The following is a 17,617-nucleotide window of genomic DNA, read 5'->3' on the forward strand; positions in this document are numbered from 1 at the left end:
TCCTTTCATTTTTTCATGTTGTTAATTATATTTAATTTTCAATGGCTAATTTAGATATGCAAGAGACTGTATTCCAGTATTAAACATGTTCTAACTTCAAAGGCCTCTACATTTTTAATAATTTGTTCATACTTTGTGAACTTTACATACTCCAATCTTGATCTATAAACAGTTTCTGTCCACAGGATCATACTTAGCTTCAAAAATCAACAGAGTTTTTAGAACTCAATAATGTTTCTAGTATCTGCTTAGGATCAAAGTGCTAAACCACCCTGTTACCCTGTTAGGCTGTTTGTTCTTGGCTCATATCTCTTGGTGGTTACTTTAACATTCTGAAATTCCACATTGAGATTCCTAATAGATTAAAATATGTTTCTTCCTGTTTGTGGATTAACCTGCTACTAGGGAAGAGGGTCCCTCAACATCCCTTGTAACTTGTCCCTACTTCAAGAAATCACTTGCAAGGCTTCAAAATTCTAAATATGCCGTAGAGACATTAGGAAATCACCTGATAAAACTTCATGGCTGATGCAAGATCATCAAAATTCTACAAGACAAAGACCAACATTACTTGCACATTTCACTACAGCAAGAGATGCCGCTAAATATTACTCTACCTCATACTACATTACTTTATTTACTCAGTAAATTCACTGATTCTCTAAAATTTTGATTCATTTAAATGAAGAAGTAATGCTTTAAAAAAAAAATTATTTAAAATAGGGACTTTTTTTATCGTTACTTAACTGGTTTCTTTAATGATAACATTAGATTTACTACTTTATAGTTGCTTTTGAAATTAAAATATATTTTTAGGATAAAACTGGAAACAACATAGTCATGATGAAATTTAAAAGTTTTTTTTTGTTTTTAATTAAAATTATTATGACTTCTTAAGGTTCGCTATTGCTAACTAATTTTTCTTCTATGCTTGTATGTTTATCTAAGAAATTCTTTACTAATTTTTCTTTTAAGTTCACTGTAACACCTTTAATACACACAGTCTATATCATACGATGTTGCCTACTTAATTGATAGTGCTATAACAATAATAACCATCTATTTTTTAAATTACTGATTAAGTTAGGACAATTATAATAGGCAGTTTTCTGTATTATATATTTATTAAAGTTTTGAAATATTTTAAAGAACAAGGCTTTAAAAAAAAAAAGAAAGAATAAGGTAAGAAGATTAGATTTGTTTACCATTGTTTATACTTCAGTTTATCCTCTCCCAGGCCATTTCTGGCTTACAGGGTGTTGGCACGCCAGTGGGATTATATACATACATTGTTATTAATATACACTCACAACTACATACATACACAGCAGTTTATTTGCTATAATAGTTACAGTCCATTATTGTGATTTCAAACTATTTTGTAATGGAATTGTTGTTGAAGATAGTAAATTATCATCCCAGTATATTTCATTACAAACAATTGCAGCCTTTCTGTGGGGTATTGCAGACTATTGAAAACCTCCCTTTTTTTGAGAGAGAGTTATGGGAATTTGACGTAATAATCTCTTCCATTTCTTCACCAGTGGACTTCACTCTGGAATTTTCAATGGAAAGAAATATTTTCAATGAAGTATTCTCATATATTAAATAATTTTCTTCTTTTCTTCTCATCCTCATTAAGTGCCTTTCAGCATAGAGGAGCCTCTAACCACTTGGTCCACACTTCTTGGTCAAGCTCCTCTTTACAGACCTAGTTGGTGGATATGCTCCATATAGCTCCTTCTAGGTCTGCCTCGTGATCTTCTACCAGTCGGCCTCGCCTCCATACATTTTCTTGGCACTCTGTCTTCCCCCATTCTACAGACATGTTCAAACCATCGGAGCTGTCTGTGTTCAATCACTGATTTTACTGAGAGGATCTGAAGTTCTTCTCTTATTCTTTCATTCCTGATCCTATCTCTCCTAGTTTTGCTCAATATTCTTTGCAAAAATCGTATAGATCGTAAATCGTCTTGTCTTGGGTGACCCATAAAACAATTTTATGATTTTGTTTTTTCTGATCTGACACGCCCTTTCTTTTATATCCTGTTGGCATAGTATGAAACCCTTTTTTAATTTACTAAATTTTGCCTACTTTATTCAGTTACTTTTGGGAATACTAAACAATAATGCTTATATGATAATTTCTAGAAAGTTTTCCTTAATTAGTTTTAAAATAATAATTAATTATTTTGCAACTAATTTTACTCTTTAATATTTGCTTTTTTTTTTTTAATAACACCTGTGCCTAACATTATCAGTATGCATAGTAATACTAATTTGTTTTTATTTTTTTATCAACCAGAAATATGTGATTTAGCCGTACTAAAAAAATATTGTTTTATTTTTTCATGCATACATCAAGAATGGCTTAATGTACTAATCCATCAATTGAATACTCATCTGATTATACTGATTATTTTAAATACAATTCTTATTCTTTCAATTGCAATCTAGCAATGATTAAATGTTTAAATGTTGCTTATTTTGCTCTCTATACTTGTAGATGATCCAAATAGTATTTATTTAACATTAATTGTAAGTAATTTTATTAACCAGCCTGGTCTATGGAATTGCCTTAGAGAACATTTCCTTTGTTATGATTTCATTATTTGCATGTTAACTCAACTATATCCTGTTTTCAAATACTATATGGTTTTAATTTCTTGCATGGAATTTAAAAAAAAAAAAATTATTATATGTTATGTTGTCAATGTTTGTTGTGTAAAAAAATATAACTACTTGGTCTAATACCTATGTAGTAACTATTTACCGAAAATTTGACTCAAAAGTCACGCAAAACAAAATAAATTAACTTAAAACATCTTTTTTTACAAAATTTCTCATAAATTTTGTGACTTGATAGAAATATTTAGTCACACAAAATTCATGAATAAAAATACAAATATTTTTATTGGAAGATTGATAGTTGACTGTTTATAATTAAAGGAAGATGGTCTGGGTGGTCGTCAAATTAGGGGACTCAAAAAAAAGTGAAAAATCTATTAATTAAACACCTCCGTTTTGTTGCCCCACATTGCAGTGCATCATTAGACTAAATAAAACAAGATACGAACATCGTAAAGTATGGTATGACTTTAAGATTGCATATGGAAATTATATAAAAATGAACAAAATAAATGTCAAAGAATATTCACATAAAATGAATAGAATAAATATTATCATCAATAATTTAAGTAATAGAAATTGAAATACAGCTGGAGTTGTAATCAGTGAAAAATAACTAGTAAAAGTAATAAAAAATATGATTAAACTAAAATTTAGAAACAAAAGAGAGGAAAGAAATGTAATATAACTATGGTTGTAATATCAAGCAGATGATTAATATAGGAAAAAAAGATAAGTAATAGTATAGAAGGGTGCTAACCTGTGACTATGTAGTTTCGCAACAAACTAAAAACAATATTTGAAGAAAGTTTAGGAAGAGAGAGCATGGTGGGGAGTGGGGATTGCAGTCACAGAAGCCATTTAAATAAGTTAACGTGACATTTTTTCTTATTGTTTAAACCTTCCTCTATTGTTCCTTTTGTTCATAAATATATTATGTTTCTTTTGTATATCTTCTTTCCTTTGTTATTGACTAATTACTACAGTGGTATATTTCCATTTTTTATTATTCATTACTCATTTTTTTCTTGATATTTATTCCATTCATTTATTTCAATATTTGTATCTTGTTTTGTTTAGCCTTGATGAAGCCCTATTACATGGTTACATGGGGCACAACTAATAAATAGATTTTTTTCGTTTTGTATAGTAACATTATTTGAACACAAGGTTCCTTCAAAATATTTTTATGATTAATAGATATTTATCTCCTTAATTGTGGGGCTATAGTGATGATACTCTATCCTCTTCCAAATAATAATATCAAAGAAGCAAATTTTGGCCTTTCAATGTTATTTCTATGGTTTTGTTTTCCCTATCAGAGACTTTCAGCTTACACAACTTACCTGTCCACTTGAAAAGACTGCCAGAAATGATCAACTGTGTGGTATTGCGAAAACTGTCCTCAGCTTGTCATCTTCCTATTCGCATCTTGGATTATATTTGAGAAATTACAAATAAAAATGCTGAAACTTCACTGACTGCAGAATAGACCCACTTTTTGTTCTTGGATGTTCCTAATGCAATGTCAGAAGAGTTATTAATCCAGTTTTTCACTTTTTGTGCCTGCATTTAATGTAGCCATTTCCTTGTAAACAGTAGGAGTTTATGAAAAACTTGTGGGCTTCAAGTAAATTGTTAAAGCTATAAAATGTATAATTTACTTTCAAATTGTTTGCATTGATTGATAGTTGTCATGGCAAGTACTCCAAATCTCCAAATCTATCCTTTATAAATAGTTGCTATAGTCTCAGGCCTGTGAGTAAATCTTTCAACCGTGGTCCTATAGTACATTTTCTTATAGTTATGGTACTTCCAGAAAAATTTGCAAAACACACAGTATCATTGGATCTTGTGGGTTGAGTGATGGTGTGCCTACTTACTTTCATAGAATGAAAGTATTGGGTTGTAAAGTAAGTTCATAGCGTTTTTCTATATAATCCTGTCTGTGTTTATAAAATCATGTTTACTTGGTCAATAATGTTTACATATTCTAAACAAAAATTAGTTAATGTACTTTTATGCATCAGTTTCAACCAAGATTCCTTATCTTAAAGTGGTATTTTGCTTGCTCAAAATAGAAGAGAAAAAAATTCATTTTCGTCATTTAAAGATTTTTTATCTCCGAAAAGGAAAATCCACTGCACAGACGGTTAGCAAAATTTTCAGTTTGTATGGCGATGATGCCTTACGAGAAAGCACAGTCTGTAAGTGGTTTTCTCGATTCAGAACCGGAAATTTTGTAAACAGATCTTATAGGATTGACCAAGATATAGAAAATAAGATTTCAAAGGTAAATTTCCTCGCAAGTACTTTGAAATCTTATTTTCTATATCTTGGTCAATCCTATAAGATCTGTTTACTGTGGCCTTGAGGTCGTTTTATATTCATTGTATATCCTTATTGCAAAAAACTGCTTTTTTTTTTTATTAGTTCAGAAATGCATCAAGGAGGAAAATCAATGCCTGTAATTCTGGGCTACATATTCCTCATGAACCCTCTGAAAAGTAGACACACCGTCAAGCAATATTTTTTTTTAGTATCTGATAGTAGGTCAACTTATCTCAAATAAAAGTCATCACCTTTTCTCTATAAAATCCTTAGTTCATTAGTTTTCCTTCTTACCATTCAGATTAAATGAGCCATTGAAGGCAAAAGTGGTGTAAGTCAGCAGTAGAGTTTTTAAGAGTTTTCTCGGGAAAGATCTAGAATGTTTTTACTTAGGAATAACAATTTTTTTTCATTAAAACTAATCAGTCAAAAGCATATCCAAATATTTAAAGTTAATATACTCAGTAATTAATTAAATAATCATTTGTTTATTTTTATTCAAATTAATTTTTATGTGAACAGAATGTTTATGAGAATTACATTTTATGACACACACCACTTTTTCTCCTAATGGCTCAAATTATGTATTCTCTTCAAGTTAAAGATAGTGATTATTTTATCATTATAATGATTATTATAGATGCTTCACAAGTAATGAAAGAAAAAATAAATTTTATAAACTCAAAATTGACTCATAATTTTTATCAAGTATCACCTAACCTCATATTATTTTAGCATAATTTATGATAACCATTACTACATATAAATCTATCCTTTTCTAACATTTCTTAATGAAACAGTTCTAGTGACCTAATCAGTCCTACTCCATTGTGCCATGAGTGGAATTTTCAAAACTTGTCTCCTATTGAACCTTTTTATGCTCTTGGAAAATTCTTCAAGCCCACCGACAGTGGTGACACCAGAACATACAGGTATATATGAAAGCAATTTTTATGTAGTTAGAGTTCAAGTAATGCTGCCATTATCTAGGTTAACATAGATATAACAAAAATTTATTCAATAAAAACATGTTAATTTATATTAACATATCAAAATATGCTCTGTATAGTTTTTACATTGGTTCAACAATTGATAATTAGTTGGCACTATGCTTGGTTAATACAGCAGATGAGGATGAACTTTGATGTTCAGTATGTTATCAGTCTGAAAATGTTGGTATTATGAATGAAATTTGCATTATGATAGTAGAATATGGGCCCGTGGTAATATTTAAAAATTGAAGTAGTCTCTCTAGACAGGAAATTTTAAAAAATATATATGTTCTTCTATAATGGTAATGATGTCAAAAACTTTATTCATTTAGGAATTTCAAGCTTTTATATGAGAATTAGGAATCTAGTTTAATATTAGGAAAATTCAGTACTTAATTATTAGACCTGCTGAACTATTTACCTGTTTTCAATTAAAGTAGTAATAATACTAATAATAAATAATAATTGGGTAGATTATAACTCACTGCAACTGAAATGTAATTTGGTAGATTTAACAAATAAGTACCAACAATTTTATCTAACCTGATGGAATTAATTTTTGTTTTTTTGAGATTACCCCCAAAACTGACATTTAATATGATTCGATCAAATAGGTATGATTTTCATTTATTAATAAATTAGCTTTTGTCCACTTCTTTGTTCAAATAGTCTTCAATTTAATGTGATAATATATTTAGCGATATATTTAATGAGCGAGGCAGGCCATGCGACATGCTATGGTACCTCTCTGACCTGGTCATTTATAATTCAGCCCTTCTCAGTGATATTTAGAGCACCTGTATCGCCAGTCATTATTTTGTTTAACAGTGTTCCAGATTGATTAGAGTTTATGATTACAGCTCTGTTCTTATGGGCTGTTGTTTGATTTTGCAGAACATAATTAGGAATATTCACAAGGAATACCTTTACCAAAGGTCTCCTTTTATTTATAGGAATTCCTTAGGAACTATTTCTTTACTAGCAAAAGGAAGTATGAAATAATATGAAAAATTATGTTAAGGTATCTAAAGCTGTACGATTGAAGGAAAACTTTAGTAAGGTATGTTTTTTAATATGCCCTCTAAAGTCTTTCCCAATAAAAAGTTAATCTAACAACAAAATTGTTTTCAAATCTGAACTGTGGTTCATTAAATCAGCACATTCAGATAAACAAACTCTTCATATTAGTATAGATAAATTATTATTTTCATATTAATAAATGCTTCTTTGCAGGAGGTTCATTGAGGATGTTCTTAAAGTGAGAGGTTTAAGAAAGTCATTACTCTTTCTCGATTATGTTTATTCTAAAGTTTTGATAAAAGCCAGAATTGCTATGGAAAAACCAGATCTTTGTTGTGTAATTTTTTTTTTAAATATTTATTTATTGATTTTATGTTATAAATATTTTCATATATAATTAATGTTGCTATTCATCGTTTTTTCTAGAAAGTTGAGGACATCGATAATGCTGATGAATTGAGGAAATATGGTTTATGGAGCAATGAATACAAATCATTAAATTTGCCATCTTTTCGACAAGCATTTATGTTCATATCCAGAATTCCACTTGACATAATTCATGAATTTTTAAGATTACGTTTGGAAACTAAGTTGGAAAAACCTAGCAGTTTGAGCATCAGACAAGTAATTTTGTTATTATATTTAAATGAGATTTATTACCGTAATTTCTTGGTTTCTTTACTACTTATGTGTTCTTTGTTTTAATCAGTTGATAAAAGAACTGAAGGAAGGTTTGAGACTTTCAGTTGTAAATAAACAAAGATATTATGAGCACTTTATGATTACTTTTCCGCCTGAAGATTCCGATTGTGAAACTAAAAGTAGATTTCAAGAGTATATACAATTATTTGATCAGTCACTACTAGCTGTGTTAAAGGTAAGTTGAAAATACTATATATTATATCTATGACATCAGTGTATATGTGGTTAACTTAACTTATTTGAAAAACAATCAAGTCCTCTGGGTTCTGAATTAATTTTTTATAACTCATCTTTACATTCAATATTAGCAATAGAAACTGCAACAATTTCGTTGCTCTAGGTATAGGAGGAAATACATTTGAACAGATAGAAAGGTTTCAATGTTTAGGGTCTACTGTAACTAGAAAAAATGAAATTGATGAGGAAATAACAGCTAGATTAAGGTCCAGAAACTTTAATGTTAGAATTTACAATACAATTTTCTTCCTACTGTCCTTAATGGATGCAAAATATGGCCTCTTACATAAAGGGAAGAACAGTTCCGAAATTTTTTTAAAAATAAAGTGTTACATAGGACATAGGACCGAAAAAAGATGAGTCTACCAGAGAATTTAGAAGGCTACACAACACCGAATTAAGGGAACAGCACCGGGTAAATATTATTCAGGTTACAGCTTAGTAATGAACGGAATTCTAAAATAGTAAAAAACCGACAGGAAAACATCCAAGGGGTAGACTAAAGGGTAGGTGAGAGTATTGCATCTATACTTATCTGGGAAATTTGGGTTAGGCATCACGGGGTAGATGTAAGTTGGCAGTGATTGGTGGTTTCGGCATCGAACCTTCTAATTTGTTAAATCTTTATTATTATGATTACTACATTCTTTGTAATTGGAATCAAATTGTATGGTTCTTCTAAATATTTTGATTCAGTCCAAAAAGGCTAAATAAACTCTGTGTTCAGGGGGCGAAATTTGGTTTCTCACATTCTGAAATATCATCCATTGATTTCAATGTAGCAAAAATTTTTGAGTTTTTTTTCCCTTTAGTTTATGAGGAAAATGTGGTGGCAAATTGTAAAATATTAATTAAATCCATTGAGTTACATGCGGTCAAAATGTTATTTACAATTAACTATCTTGAAGAGACCTGTAAGTGTAGTACTTATAACACTTTGCTATCTAATCGCGGAACTTTTGTATATTTTTTTTATAATTGGCATTCTGTCTCTTCTTTATTTCAGTTTTGAGCTATAGTTTAAGTGATTCACATGTGTAAATAAAATCTAAAGTTACAGGTTGTTAAAAAGCAAATGTTAAAAGATAATGAAAGGCATAATATTTTAGATTTTTGACAAAACAGTTCTTTGCTGAGGTTTTTTGAAATCAATCTAAGTTACTGATCTTAAATTATAATTGTTCACAGCTTTACTTAAACTACCTGGAACAGTGGTGCTCTTCTACACAAGAATGGTGTAAGATCCATAAAAATTTGTTAGAAGAGGAATGGAAATTCGTAATATCCATAGCACCAAGTATTCCCAATGGAGAAAGTCTTATTTGCCAAGTCTTCTGGTAAATTAATTTACTCATGTTTTAGTTTATTGTTTTCATTATGTCACTTAATTTTCCTTAGTTTATTTTATTATTATTATTTTTTTTTTTTTTTGCAGTCATATTTTCTCATCGATATTTAAAAACATCTGTGAATACATTGAAATGAAAGTCGAAACTCTGCTTGGTTGTAATCCAAATAATGATCAATGGTAAGTAAATTATTTAGAATGATGAAAATTTGTTTGCATCTATTTAGATAATAAAAACAACAATAAATTTACTATAATAATCTAATTAGACAATGGTCGGGCAAAATGAAGAATTGGCAATCTAACAGAATTGTAAAAATATTTAATATACTGTTGATATTTCAGCCCAATTTATAAACGTTCCTCAGGGCTACAGAAACAAAATACAAACTTATTGTGAGAATCTTACTCCCTCAGGCTTTAACACCATACCTTTTTGCTTTACATCTTCATCGCCTTTTCATTAATTAATTTATTTTTTGTAATCCTTAATATTTTCATATTACCCTTTTTTAAGTAGTTAATTTTATACAATATTTAACTTTTACTTATATTAACTATATGTGTATATTAACTTTTTACTATATATCAATAACGTTATACCATGCACTTATGTAAAGGTATATTTGTGAATTCAATTCAATTTTTTAAAATATTTAATTTCTTATTTTCAATATTTATTTCTGTTAAACGTACCCCCTTGATTTACTTTTTATTATGATTCTTATAATTTTTCTTGTAACACTGAAGAAAGCATTGTAAGTGGTCTGAAACTTCAACATTGCAAATAACATATTTTTGGACTGTTTTGTGTTTCATTTCGATTATCACTTTAACCAACATCTCTAATAAGGTTGTTGATTAATAATTTACTTACATGAAGTTTTAATAATTCCCTATTGATAGTGTTATGTTTATAAGTGAATATGTTTTGTAAAGATCTGATTTATTTTTTTCTAATTTTCTAGTACTTTTTACAAAGATCTTCAGCTCTGTCGAGGCCTTCAATGCTTGATTATGACCGTCCGTGACAAAGTTATCAGTGTAATAATCTTAACTAAAACGATAGTAAGATACATTGAAAGCAATCACAGATTTAATTGTGAGGATGTAATTGATTCCTTAGTTGAAATGAGAGTAAGTTTTTTTTTTAATAATTTAGATTTCATATTTTTTTGTTTAAATTACATTTGAATCTTAGTGTATCGAACAGAAAGATTCCTTGAACAAAATTGGGGATTCACAAAAAAATCAGTCACTGGCATGCTTATGTACGTTCTGAATAGGAAAAACAATTGATTAATTTTAATCAATTTTTATAATGAGTTATTTTATTAGTGAATTTTATATTCAAATTGTTTACATACATATATACTTAAACTATGTACTAATAATGTACATACTTAGCTTTTTTTTCTATATATTATCCAAGTTGTTTTGAAGTAGTGTTATATTTAATTCAGAAGGTTAAAAACTTTTTCATGGGTATTTGAAATTAATCTTATATTGCATCACAGAATTCAGAGTACACTTATTGTATGTTTTATTGGTGGTTTTTCAGTTAATATCTCTGCTGTCATCGTTATCATCATCTTTGGTCTAATTTTTTGTAACGCTGCGAGTTGATCAGTGTGTTAATCAGAAACTTTTAATTTCTCATCGGTATTTAAATATGGCTAAAATTCTATCCCTTCATTATTTGTTTTAATGCACTATATCAATAAGGATTTTCCTAAGTTAAAAATAAAAACATGGACAATACCGAAAAACATTCACAATCCCGAAATTAAATCGATTCGTCTTGGTACAGAATCATGAAATCTTATCACAGAGCAGAATGTGGATTATGATATAGTAATTCCGAAACATTGGAAAAACTTAATACAAACAAGAGATAAGAAAATAGTTTTTATTTCTAAAACGTTTATTTTAATAAATTTAACACTTACTAATAAGAAATAGTTTTTACTAAAAGTTGGGAATAGGTTTGAAGTGTAAAAATCTTCAGATGAGAATCACAAAGTTATTGTTATGTTATGAGGACAAATCAGGGATAGTATTAATGAGGTATGTAATTTTTGTCAGAACATAAGAAAGTAAAGAGCATAAACCCTGGTTTGATGAAGGTTGACTAAGCTTGTGCTAAAAAAAAAAAAAAAAAAACATGCCTCTAAATTAAAGCTCTTAATAATCCCAACAAAAGCAGTGTTAGCCATTTTCAAGCCCTAAAGATTAAAACATCGAAATATCCAAAAAGCAATAGAAACAAAACCACTAGAATCACAAATAACATAAAATACATCTATATAACATAACATATAAATGTTTTGAACTCACAATAACTAGAATTAGGAATTAAAGTAACAATATTCTATCTGATTTAGTACATATATTGAATAAGGTCAGGTAACATCTTGGTGGTATTTTAAATCCTGAAAATAATGGTATATTTTGGCCTGAATACCAGAATACTGAACACCCCTATTCAAATTATTTTTCTTCTTTTTTTCACAAAAAAATTGTTTACTACTAGTTTTAATTTTATCCCTTTTATGTTTGCTATGGTCTATATTATCATTAATAAAGAACAAAATAACTTGAGTCATTAATTGGAAACTAGATCAAATAATAAATGGTAACATATCAGTTAGTGATTTTTTTTTTTTTAGTACATTTAGAATTATTTATTTTTCAGGAAAATGCTCTTCAACTATATCATTTCATGAAGAAAGAGATTTTGATTGTAGAAGATAGACTTTTTAGGTCTTTTTCTAATGATGCAGAAAATTTGGCACTTAATTCAGCATGTAGAGGGGTCCTTCATCAGTTATATAAATGCATTTTTGAGGTATGTCTAATGTTACATTATAGCATTCTTTTTAAACAAAATTATGTTTTGTTTTTTTTAAAGTAAATAATGTTTATTTATTGAAAAAAATAATATTTAAAAATGCAGTTTTAATATTTGAAGTATTATTTAATCTATCATTTTTAGGAATTTGTAAGCTTATGAGTTATAAAGTTTGCATTATTATATGTAAATAAGTCCAGTAGTGGATATGAGCTATCAGTGTTTTGATAAATTTAAAATTTGGGAATAAGTTTTTTTGTTATTTTTTTTATTTGCTGAATGGTTTGTTAAAATCGAAGGAATGGAAGGAATATTTTTTGAACAGATTCATTCATATTGACAATTAACTTTTCTTTTTTTTTTTTTCTTTAGTACTATAAAGAAGTGTGGAGAGTGATAACCAATAAAAAGGAAGTTGCGAGAGACATGTTTGAATTTTGTCGTAATTGGTTTCATTTCGTGAAAGCATATTGCGAAAGAGGCAGAGGTGTACGTCCTAGATGGGCTAGTTATGGAATAGAATTTTTGGTCTACATTTCCAGTCCTAAATACACCATTCATCTTACAGATAGTGAATTTGAAGTAATTAAATCCTTTTTAATTTAATTTTGTTGTATAGTTCATAAGTTTCTATTAAATTTTATTACATAAATGATTATGTGTATAGATTTATATTTAGGTAAGAAACTATAGTTATGATATTATACATGAAAAAACAAATAAATAAAATTAAGTACACTACATACTAAATCATAAAACCCATAGCGATGTATAGCTGTGAGTTGTACTACCAGTCTCTTACTGGCACCCTTGAGAAATAGATTGAAAAATTAACTAGTTACTTCTAATGCTTTAATTGTAATGGAAAATTATTTCAGGATTTCAGAAATGAAATTGAAGAATGTTTAGCCTATATAAAAGGGGGTGCAGTTTTAAATCCTTCAATATCAAGTGTATCTATGCGGTCTTCCTCAGCTTCGCCTTCACCTTCTGCAAATCACTCCAGGAATAATAGTTTTTCCCCAGTGATTGATGTAAATCAAGCATTGAATCAGTAAGTATAATTTTTGATGTGAAGCTTCTTTACTCATGTTCTTGAACTAAAAAAAAAACAAAATTATACGGTAGTAAATTTATTTCATGACCCGAGGGATGAAAAGGAAGTGGTTAGGGGGTAGGCAATGCTGGTCAATTTTAGCAGGAACATTTTTATATTGTAATAGGAGAGCAGGAAATTACAGTAGCTCAACAATCCCCAAAATATCGGTCCAATTGAGTGGGCTCCATAAAGCTTCTACTCTCCTATTACATTAAATAACAAACTTCCTGGGAGAATTGATATTGGAAATCGCTGTTATATTCTAATTATTATTACAGAACAGATATTTTCTGCCTTAAGCTATAAGAGGGAATTTTATAGTTTCTCTTTTTAATGAGCTATTCAGTATAATATATAATTCATAATTGTATCTTTTAAGCATAAAAAAATTGGATAATAATGAGTTTTTGAATATTTCAAATAAAATATCTTGAAAACTAAAAATTGGGGTTGCATACTGTAAGTGAGGGAAAATGGTCTCTTTGTAATGATCTATAATTCAAAGTTGTATCTTGATGATACATCGAGTCAGAGAGATGATCAGTGGAAAAGAAAAGATAGCGCCAAAAACCATTTATTTAAAGTACATACATAATTGTAGTAAATACATAATTATTGTAAATACATATAAAATGAAAATATAGTCATTTTTCTGCAAAGTAGCTTTTATATTTCTTTCTGACGTAAATTATCGCAAACAAAATTTTATTCAGAATAAATTTTAAGAAGAAAAAAATGCCCAAATATTATCCAGTTACTCAAATTTTTTCATCATAATCATACTTTGTGACATTGGGTGGCCAATATATAACTGATACTTCTTTAAATTAGTGTACAAAATATGATATAGTATTTTAAGTAAGGACAAAAAAATTATTTTGAATATACTTAATTAAAGGTAAGGGGTTTATTAATGAGGATACACGTATTAAATTTAAATAAAAATAAAGGAACATCCTGAGGATGGAGAATCGCCACCAAAATATCAGTGAATAAATGATATTATATTCTTTATAACCAGAAGATTGGTCATAAAAGATGAAAAAGTGAATAAGAAAAGAATTGAAGTGAGAAGAGATCGCTTCTGTAATTGTATGGAGTACTTTCTTTTCAAATCGCTCTACTCCACTTTCTAGGTTACCCGTCAGAACCCAAGTCTCGCAGCCGTATAACAGAGCTGGCTTTATCATGACATTGTTCACCTTTTGAGCTGCTTTGAAATCGACAAATAACGTGTACATCCTGATTTACTTCCCATCCTTTTTTCGAGTATCTGTTGTAGAATGAAGATCTGGTCTAGTGTGCTCTTTCCTCTCCTGATCCCTACTTGGTGGTTGTAATTGATTATATTCTTGTAATACCGAGATATCCAATTTATCAGGGCATTAGTCATTATCTTGTAGATCACCAGAAGGAGTGCTATGCTTCTGTAATTACTGCTCTCATACCTGGAGCCCTTCTTTAGGATAGAATAGTAGTTCCAGGCCTCTGGTATCCTATCCTCTTCCCATATTTTCTGAATTAGTTTTAATAGCTTGGCTCTTAGAGGTTTTCCACCATCTTTGAGCAGCTCCGATTGCAGGCAATTATGGGACTTTCCTTCTTTTAAGTCTATCAGTCGCTATTTCAACTTGTGGGTTCGAGGTCCTCAGGATGATCCATGTCCTTGTTGTTCATTGGCTCTCCTTGATTCAGAAGTTCCTGGAAATACTCTTTCCAGATGTTTAGTATCTTTTCTTTGGATGCTGTCAGTTTACCATCTTTTCCTCATATTTGCGTGTTTCTTGCTTTATACCATGACCTTTCTTTCCTGATGTTGTAGAACTCTAGTATGGTGATGAGTAGGAAGAAAATTAAAATAATCTGAGAGACTTGACTGCTTGTGTTCTCACTTTCTTTTATTATGTACACTATTTACTTCTGCTTATCATTCCTTATTATTTTTAATTTTACTACTACTACTATTTACTTTACCTACTCCCTTCTGGCTTATGTACTTTTTTTATATTACTTCTTTATTTTGTCATTTTTACTTCAATATTTTCATGCTTAACTTTTATTTAATTTTTTGTTTCTCTAGAGCCATTCAGGATGTGAAATTCACTGCTCAACCATTTCCTAACAATTGTAAGTCATCAATTAATTTTTCATTATCAATACCAATGTAATTGTTTTCATTTTTAGTTGTTTAGATGTATTTGAAATGTTAGGATGGAGGGATGTGGTATTATTAAAGAGTGTTGATTAAAAATATGAGACAAATTAACTATTATGGATTTTTGAAAACAAGTATAGTTTCATAATCTATTGAAATGTTGAAGAATGACATAATTTAATCATAAAATAGAAAAACAGAATATTTTTTTTACTTCTCTAAAATCATAATTTTTTGCTTGTTTGGTTTTCGTTTATCATTACTATTTTAATTATATTAAATAAAGAGTCAGTAAATTCTCGACATATTACAACCTTGATTTATAACCTTTAGGGGACTCAACACGATAAAATAAAATAAAATAAAATTTTTAAAAGGTTGTTTTTATCATCATATGGGTGTGCCGGGCATAAAACAAGATGATTCAACCATTTTGTTTAAAATTTAGATTTTGCAAGATCTTTCTACCTAGAAGATGAATAAATTTTATATGGAAATAAAATATATTACGTAATTATTTCCATATATATACATTTAGCAAACAAATAAAATTTTTTTACATAAATACTTTGATGTTAATGCATTTATTATTTTAATAATTGTAAACACAACTGTGATGTATATCAGATTAATAAAAGTGAATATGTTTTATTTATTCAATATGGATTCTACCACTACTTGTGTTTTGAATGATTTGGTGGATTATTTTATAATTTAAAATTCTGCCGACATTCAACATGAGTCTAAATTTCACCTTTATACTGTTTAAGAATTTCAAAACTTAAAACTGATTCATAAATAAACCAACTTTAATAAAAAAAAAATTGTTTATCCTTGGTTTGAAAAATTTTAATCAAGAGATTCCTTGCTGTTTCATGTGATATAATCTTATAGAATTCCTTCAAGCAACAATCTAACTATGATTTTATGTTTTAGACATGTCACATCAAGAGAGAGTGATCAAGGCAGTTAAAGTTTTGAATAATAAAATTGATGAAAAACTACGGAGCGAAGAACGTATTGGTACTGTGATTACATCTCAACCTCACTACGATAGAAATATAATAAAACCAAAGGCTGTCACGTTTTCATGGCAAAGGGGTATAAAAATTGGTAAGTCTAATATTCCTTGTCAATAAAATTAAGTATAAACAAATAAGTTTATCTAATTCTATCTTATTTACTTATAAATCATAATTTTATTTTTATTTACTAGGGCAGGGACGTTTTGGCAAGGTATACACTGCTGTGAACAATGAAACAGGAGAATTAATGGCAATGAAAGAAATTTCTCTCTCTCCAAACGATGCCAAAACTATAAGAAATGTTGCTCTCGAAATGAAAATATTTGAGGGGATCCAACATGAAAACTTGGTTAGGTATTATGGTGCAGAAATACACAGAGTAAGTGAACAGGTCTTAAAAATTTTATAATAAAAAAGTAATAATATCTATCATGAGTTTAACTATATTTTTTGTTAAAGGAAGAGCTTCTGATATTTATGGAGCTCTGCCCAGAAGGTGCTTTGGAGAGTTTTATCATGGGAACTGAAAATGGTTTACCTGAAGGCATAGTTCGACGCTATACAAAGCAATTGGTCAATGCCATTTCTGTTCTTCATGAAAACAGCATAGTTCACAGGGATATAAAACGTAACTTTCCCCTCTACTTTATATTTTACCATCATTCTTTTTTGAATCATAATTTTTTATTGTAGTAATTGATAATCTTAATTGTTTGTTATAGCTGCTAACATATTTCTTACATCTGAGGGTAATTGCTTAAAGTTGGGTGATTTTGGATCCGCAGTTAAAATAAGGGCACATACTACAGCTCCTGGAGAACTCAAAGGTTTTGTCGGAACTCAAGGTTATTAATTAATTTTTTTTTTTTAATATCAATATTATGTACAAATATTGTCTTAAGCATATTACAGTTGTGTACATTAATTTGGTTTTGGAATTTGTGGAAAGTACTGATTTGATTTCAGAATTGATAGCATTTTTATAAAGGATTAACCACTGGTCTTATACAATATCATTGTTGCTCTGTTAAAATTTCAATATTCCTTTATTTTGTTATTTATTTATTTATATTTTGAGCTAAGGAATCAATTTTTTAAATTAGTATTTGCATTTCATAATCATGTAGTAGCTATTGATAGATTTATTTATTGATAGATATTACAATCTGCCACACAGTTGTGGGCAATAGGTAATATTGATAAATGATCTCATACATACTAAAATAAAA

The 17,617-nt window shown here is 28.9% G+C and overlaps 1 protein-coding gene across 4 annotated transcripts in view; it reads left to right on the plus strand.

Moving 5' to 3' along the window:
• Mekk1 (mitogen-activated protein kinase kinase kinase 4) overlaps nt 1-17,617 on the plus strand; it is a 34,966-nt gene that overhangs the window by 8,640 nt on the left and 8,709 nt on the right. For all 4 annotated transcript variants that reach the window (XM_014420966.3, XM_024360785.2, XM_014420967.3 and 1 more), the window contains exons 10-24: nt 5,760-5,891; nt 7,185-7,308; nt 7,398-7,595; nt 7,681-7,848; nt 9,099-9,247; nt 9,346-9,438; nt 10,227-10,395; nt 11,954-12,106; nt 12,482-12,691; nt 12,988-13,163; nt 15,289-15,335; nt 16,300-16,476; nt 16,580-16,767; nt 16,848-17,016; nt 17,111-17,233. In XM_014420966.3, coding sequence (XP_014276452.1) covers nt 5,760-5,891; nt 7,185-7,308; nt 7,398-7,595; nt 7,681-7,848; nt 9,099-9,247; nt 9,346-9,438; nt 10,227-10,395; nt 11,954-12,106; nt 12,482-12,691; nt 12,988-13,163; nt 15,289-15,335; nt 16,300-16,476; nt 16,580-16,767; nt 16,848-17,016; nt 17,111-17,233 — 2,276 coding nt within the window. The remainder of the gene's footprint in view (nt 1-5,759; nt 5,892-7,184; nt 7,309-7,397; nt 7,596-7,680; nt 7,849-9,098; nt 9,248-9,345; nt 9,439-10,226; nt 10,396-11,953; nt 12,107-12,481; nt 12,692-12,987; nt 13,164-15,288; nt 15,336-16,299; nt 16,477-16,579; nt 16,768-16,847; nt 17,017-17,110; nt 17,234-17,617) is intronic.

Source organism: Halyomorpha halys, unplaced genomic scaffold, assembly GCF_000696795.3.
Source record: "Halyomorpha halys isolate HHAL.00 unplaced genomic scaffold, Hhal_1.1 Scaffold299.1, whole genome shotgun sequence".
Lineage (NCBI taxonomy): Eukaryota > Metazoa > Arthropoda > Insecta > Hemiptera > Pentatomidae > Halyomorpha > Halyomorpha halys.